At 39.6% G+C, this 7,068-nt stretch overlaps 1 protein-coding gene across 5 annotated transcripts in view; it reads left to right on the plus strand.

Annotated features, from left to right (window-relative positions):
• Positions 1-6,638, plus strand: part of SLC20A2 (solute carrier family 20 member 2) — a 104,749-nt gene extending 98,111 nt beyond the window's left edge. For all 5 annotated transcript variants that reach the window (XM_079909450.1, XM_079909452.1, XM_079909451.1 and 2 more), the window contains one exon: positions 5,187-6,638. In XM_079909450.1, coding sequence (XP_079765576.1) covers positions 5,187-5,351 — 165 coding nt within the window. In that variant the 3' untranslated portion in view covers positions 5,352-6,638. The remainder of the gene's footprint in view (positions 1-5,186) is intronic.
• Positions 6,639-7,068: the final 430 nt, after the last annotated feature.

A 7,068-nucleotide genomic window follows, 5' to 3' on the forward strand; every position in this document is an offset into this window, starting at 1 on the left:
TTCCACAAAAATTTTAGGACTGTTTGTTCTAGTTCTGTGAAAAATGTCATGGGTATTTTGATAGGCTTTGCATTAAATCTGTAGATTGCTTTGGGTAGTGTTGACATTTTAACAATATTATTCTTCCAGTCCATGAACACAAGATATCTTTCCATTTATTTGTATTGTCTCCAGTTTCCTTCATCAGTGTCTTCTAGTGTTCAGCGCACAGATCTTTCACCTGCTTGGTTAAATTTACTCACAGGTATTTTATCCTTTGTGGTTTGACTATAAATGGGATTGTCTTCTTAGTTTCTCTTTCTGATAGTTCATTATTAGTGTATGGAAATCCAACAGATTTATTTATATTACTCTTGTATCTTGCAACTTTACTGAACTCATTTATTAGTTCTAACAGTTTTTTGGTGAAGTCTTTAGGGTTTTCTAAATATAGGATCATGTCATCTGCAAACAGTGACAGTTTTACTTCTTCCTTTCCAATTGGATGTCTTTTATTTCTCTCTCTCTCTCTTTTTATTTGATTGCTGTGGCTGGGGTTTCCAATACGATGTTAAATAGAAGTGATGAGAGTGAACATCCTTGTCTTGTTCCTGATCTTAGAGGAAAAGCTTTCAGTTTTTCACCATTGAGTATGATGTTAGCTGTGGGTTTATCATAAATGCCTTTATTATGTTGAGATATGTTCCCTCCATACCAACTTTGTTGAGATTTTTTTATCATAGAAGGATGTGGAATTTTGTTAAATGCTTTTTCTGCATCTATTGAGGTGATCATGTGATTTTTATCCTTCATTTTGTTAATGAGGTGTATCATGTTGATTAATTTGTGGACATTAAACTACCCTTGCATCCCAGGAATAAATCCCACTTGATCATGGTGTATTATCTTTTTTATGTATTGTTGAATTCAGTTTGCTAATGTTTTGTTGAGTTTTGCATCTGTGTTTATCAAGGATATTGTCCTGTAATTTTCCTTTTTTGTAGCATCTTTTTCTGGTTTTGATATCCAGGTAATACTGGCCTCGTAAAACGGGTTTGGAAGTGTTCTCTCCTCTTCGATTTTTTGGAATAGTTTGAGAAGGACAGGTATTAATTATTTAAATGTTTGGTAGAATTCCTCTGTCAAGCCATCTGGTCCTGGACTTCTGTTTATTGGGAGTCTTTTGATTACGGATTCAGTTTCAAAACTAGTTATTGGTCTGTTCAGATCTTTTATTCCTGACTCAGTCTTAGAAGATTGTATGTGCCTGGGAATTTATCCATTTCTTCTAAGTTGTCCAGTTTGTTGGCATATAACTGTTTGTAGTTGTCTCTTATGCTTGTTTGATATTGGTTGCAACTTCTCTTTCATTTCTAATTTTGTTTATTTGTGCCCTCTCTGTTTTTATCATGAGTCTGGATAAAGGTTTGTCAGGTTTTTTTTTGGAAGAAAAACATCTCTGATTTCACTGATCTTTTCTATTTTTTTTTTTTTTTTTTGTCTCTATTCCCTCTCTGATCTTTATTATTCCTTATTTCTGCTACTTTGGGCTTTGTTCTTCCTTTTCTAATTCCTTTAGATGGAAAGTTAGGTTGTTTATTTGAGATTTTTCTTGTTTCTTGAGGTAAGCCTGTATCACTATAAACTTCCCTCTTAGAACTACTTTTGCTTCATTCCACAGATTTTGGACAGTTGTGTTTTCACTTTCATTTATCTGTCAAGGTATCTTTTTATTTCCTCTTTGATTTCTTCATTGACCCATTGGTTTTTCAGTAGCAGGTTGTTTAGTCTTTTGTTGTTTTGTGTTTTTTTCCATTTTTTTTCCTGTAATTGATTTCTAGTTTCATACTGTTGTGGTTGAAAAAGATGCTTGATATAATTTTAATCTTCTTAAATTTATTGAGACTAGTTTTGTGTGATCCATCCTGGAGAAAGTTCCACGTGCACTTAAAAAGAATGTATATACTGCAGGTTTTGGATGGAATGTTCTGTAGATGATCATCTGATCTAATGTTCATTTAAGACCAGTGTTTCCTTTCTAATTTTTGTCTGGATGATCAATCTATCCATTGATGTAAGTGGGGAATTAAAGTCCCCCACTGTTATTGTATTATTGTCAGTTTCTCCCTTTATGTCTGTTAATATTTTCTTTATATATTTAAGTGTTCCTACATTAGGTGCATATGTCTCTAAATGTTATATCCTCTTCTTGGATTGACCCTCTTATCATTATATAATGCCCTTTGTTATCTTTTGTTATAGACTGTGTTTTAAAGTCTATTTTGTCTGATATGAGTATTGCTACCCCAGCTTTCTTTTCATTTCCATTTGCATGGAATACCTTTTTTCATCCCTTCAGTTTCAGTCTATGGGTGTCTTTAGCTCTGAAGTGAGTCTCTTGTAGGCAGCATATAGATGGGTCTTGTTTTTTAATCTATTCAGCCACCCTGTGTCTTTTGATTGAAGCATTTAGTCCATTTATGTTTAAAGTGATCATTGATAGGTATGTACTTATTGCCACTTTATTTGTTTTCTGGTTGTTTTTGTAGTTCATTTGTTCTTTTCTTCCTCTTTTAGTCTCTTCCCTTATAGTTTGATGCTTTTCCTTAGTGTTATGCTTGAGTTCCTTTCTCTTTGCTTTTTGTGCATCTGTTATAAGTTTGATTTGTGGTTGTCATGTAGTTCATATACATCAACCTATATCTACTTGTTTTAAACTGATAGTCATTGAAGTTCCAACACATTCTAAGAGCTCTACGTTTTTTTACTCCTCCCCCACCTCCCATGTTTTATATTTTGGTGTCATGTTTTGCATCTTTATGGAAAGGACAATTTTTATATCTAAAGACTAGAGGGAGTAAAATTGGTATATAAATAAAGTTCAGCCTTAGTAGTAATTAAAGATATGCAAATAAAAGCAACAGTAACACATGTTTTGTTGATTGATTAGCAAAAAGAGAACAATTCACAGGATTGTTATAGTGTGCTGAAATTCACAGATTAGGGATGCCCTTGTACATAAGGGGTGTATGAGAGTTCTTGCAGATTTTCTCTAAGTTTCCACATTATTTCAAGATATTTTTAAGATGCCCCCTGTAACTAATAATCCATTTCAGGGAATATTATTTTTTAAAACCTAAGTATAAGCTATATGAATGAGTATATTAATCATGAAATTATTTCTAATAGGGAAAAATTAGAGGCAAATTGGAAATGTTTAAATAAAGGTACATCCACCTATAGGGTGTACCATTTTACATGATACTCAGGAAGTCTGTGAGCACTATGGGAAGATGCTTATTTTCTTAAAGAAAGGAAATAGTAATGTACCCTATTGTTTACAAATAAAGGTATATTTATAAAAAATAGTAGAAAGGAATATATAAACATGACAATAGTGGTGTTTTGGGGCAACCCACTAGTAGTGGGTAATTGTCCACTCCTCTTACCTAAACTTGCTATAATACGATTATATTACTTTTATGCTTTTTTAAGAAAAGTGTTTTAACAAAGGAAGAGGGCGGAGATAACCTTGAAACTTGAGCACGTTCTCTGTGTGTGAGCCGAGCTGAAGTGCGCTGAAAAGGGACAGGCCCTGGAAGGATGGTAACAAGGAGAGTCTAATCTCGGAAACTAGTGTTAGTGGATTTGACCGTATTCGAGGACCAGAAGAACCTAGCTAGTCCTTTTGCAGTAGAAACGTCTCAGTTGGCTGGCGTGTGCTAGGAACTGCTAAGCAGGATAATCAGGTGCGTGCAGTACACTGGTTATAGACAAAGGGTTTACGTAGAATGATCATTTTGATGCCCCTTCGATGGGTTGTTCATTGCTACCTGGAGATGTATGGAATCGCTGGTTAATCACGGCTTGGGTTGTCAAAATGTCAGATTAACTGCCTTTAAATATGCTGCTGGTTTTGGTGTTCCAGTTTGCTTCCATAAACAAGTGTTGGATTTTATTTTTTCTGTTGACCCCAGAAGAGACCCCAGTTGCTCTTTGAACCTCATTGGCCCCTTCTGACTGAAGTATTTGTGGGTCAGTAGAGACGAAGCCTGTTTCCTGGACATCTTCAGGGGCCACCTCCCAGTGGCCAAGGGCACCGTCAAGGGCATGTCTCTGAGCTTCACCAGAGCCTGAGTGAGGCGTGAGATGCTACAGGATTTGTACTTTCTTATGATTTCCATTTTTAGATACTTAAAATTGTGGGGTTTTCCCTTGTACATTTTCAACAAATCACAAAACGAACTGCGAGTGTACAGAAGAATATCTTAATCCAGGTTAACATTCTGATTTTCAAGTATCTCTATCATTTTGTGAGGCATGATTGACAGATCCAATTATATTTATGCTCCATTTAGTTAATTAATTAAATTTTGTGTGTGTGTGTGGTACGTGGGCCTCTCACTGTTGTGGCCTCTCCCGTTGCGGAGCACAGGCTCCGGATGCGCAGGCTCAGTGGCCCAGCCGCTCCACGGCATGTGGGATCTTCCCGGACTGGGGCATGAACCCGTGTCCCCTGCATCGGCAGGTGGACTCTCAACCACTGCGCCACCAGGGAAGCCCATTTAGTTAATTTTTTAATCAGCTGAAGTACAAGGACTGCAAGGCAGTTGGAGATAGTGGAGAAAACCAGTTTAAGATCACGAGGCCTCAGCTCTAGTTCTCAACCTGCCGTGATTTACAAATCTCCTCATGCCCCAAACCCTCTGGAAATGTTTTATTCTCTGCAGACTGAGCCACGGGGATTAGATGGATTAGATATTTGCAGAGGTCTCCAGCTCCAACATTTTATGATGCTGTTATTCCAGGAGAAGGATACTTTATCGCCATTTCCTTGTGTACTTATAGCAGGTTCACATACTGTAATAAGCAGTATCATGCCTGGGGAATCTTTAAAACGAGGGCGGTCATCGCTAGTTGATAAGGTGCAGGGGGAATAGAAAACATTTGGTTGGCTAAGCTTCCGCTCAAATAGAGCAGAATACAGGTGGAAAAGTGCATCAGAACCTGAATTCTGAATGGAATAATCCTAAAATAATTGTACCTAAAATCTAAAAAGTATTTTTAAAAGCTTTTACCCAATTTAGGGGAAAGAATTGGGAATCCTGTGATGTAGTTTATTTCTGAGATTAGCCAGTTAACATCGGTCGAGTGTGTAGACTGTGTCTCGCCTCTGGTTTGACTCTGAAACGCCTGTGCCCCTCCAGGTCGGTTCGGTGGTGGCCGTGGGCTGGATTCGCTCGCGGAAGGCCGTGGACTGGCGCCTCTTCCGGAACATCTTTGTGGCCTGGTTCGTGACCGTGCCTGTAGCAGGGCTCTTCAGTGCTGCTGTCATGGCTGTGCTCGTGTACGGGATCCTTCCGTTCGTGTGACCGGTCCTCTTCCAGCCGGTAAACAAGGGATGGGCCGGGCTGCGTGTGGGCGCTGCGTGCTGTCTCCCGCCAGCGCCTCCACGACCCTCTGTGATGTTCCAAACCACACCGTCCACCTAGGTGTAGTCGTCCTCCAGAGCTAACTTGACTACTGTACATAATCATGTGCACTAAACTGGTATCGTGGTGACATAACATGGTGCGGTTACTTATATATTAAATATATATGGTATACATAGAATAATAGGTAGTGCTATTTCAGACGTACTCGAAATGGGAGTGGAGACACTTGCCTAGAAGTCGATATTCAGCAAATCTTTGTACATACTGATTTCAGTGGCAAATTTTAAGAACCTTTGAAAAGGAAAGTGTAGATTGGAAAATGGTATTTTTTTCCCATGTAATATACTGTAACGTAAGTGAGATACAGGATGGATGATACCCATTTGGGAAGGTGTATGTGTGTCAGTGTGCTACTGAATACTGGAACAGGAGTTCACAAGTGCTTTCACTGAAGAATTTGTTCATATACTGTGTATTGATTATGTAATATATCATAATTGCTTCTGTAAATACTTAAAACTGTAATTTTTTAATGGTGTGCTTCCCTTATCCTTTTTTGATCAGAGAAGTTTGGAAAGTACCAAAGAAGCAGGGGAATAGTTTGCCAGTATTATATTTTCATACTGTTTGTCTCCCCTTCTCACTAATCCTACCATTAGCCTGGGATGCGGCAGGACCACCATGCTCTGAGCTGCCCTGGAGCAGGGTGTATGGTGAGGCACCAGCCCCCCGCGTGTGTGCACATCCCACTTCCGGTCCCCCTCCCCGCCACCACGCTGCCACTGCTGCCCCGTGCCAGATCTTGGCCCTTCGTTGTTGTCAGTGTAGAGAAGGTACAGCGGCGAGGACGTGTGACCGAGCACTACATATCAAGTCCAGTTTGAATTTCCGCCCCCTCCTCCCCTGCAGCCTGAAGGATGGACCTCTAACCTCAGACTCGGAGGCAAGTGCTCTGACATTCTGGAAGCTCAGGAGTGGGGAGGGCTGAGCTGTTAGACAATACACTGGACTTGACTTCCTTGAGGCCTTCACTAAGTGGAGCAGCACGATGTTCTGCTGGAGCTCCACTGGCGTCTTCTTTTTCGATAGCGGGAGGAAGTGTGACTAATGCTAGAGCCTGAAACTATGGAAATGCTGCTAAAACTTTTATATTGACAAACATTTTCTCGGTACTTCATTGTGATTTTTCATTAATCAAACATATTACATTTATAATAAAAACATGCCCCTCAAAAGTTTTGCCTCTGAAGTCTTTTTCTAAATGCCTATATAATGTTTCTTATTGAGTTTCCACAAAAATAAAAGCTATAATTTGTTTACTTCTATTTTTCAAATACCTTTTTTTCTCTTATTTTACTACGAGTACATGTCTGTGCAGAAAATACACATGAGGGAGAAAAGGAAAGAATGGCCCGCACAGCCCGGCATCCCGAAACTGCCGTGCGTTCACACACACTGAGCCTTTGGTGATGAGCCGTCTGCCAGGAGAGCTGGTCCCCCATGGGACCTTTGTTAAAGGGACTGTCACACTCTGCTTGGTCTTCCCGCTTCGCTCTTAAGTCAGTCAGACTCAGGGGAGTTGGGGCCACAGCTCACACGTCCAGAGCTGAGGACCCAGCAGGAATGCACGTCCTATCTCCCTTCTTGCTCAAGC

This window comes from Stenella coeruleoalba, assembly GCF_951394435.1.
Source record: "Stenella coeruleoalba genome assembly, chromosome: 21".
Taxonomy (NCBI): Eukaryota; Metazoa; Chordata; class Mammalia; order Artiodactyla; family Delphinidae; genus Stenella; species Stenella coeruleoalba.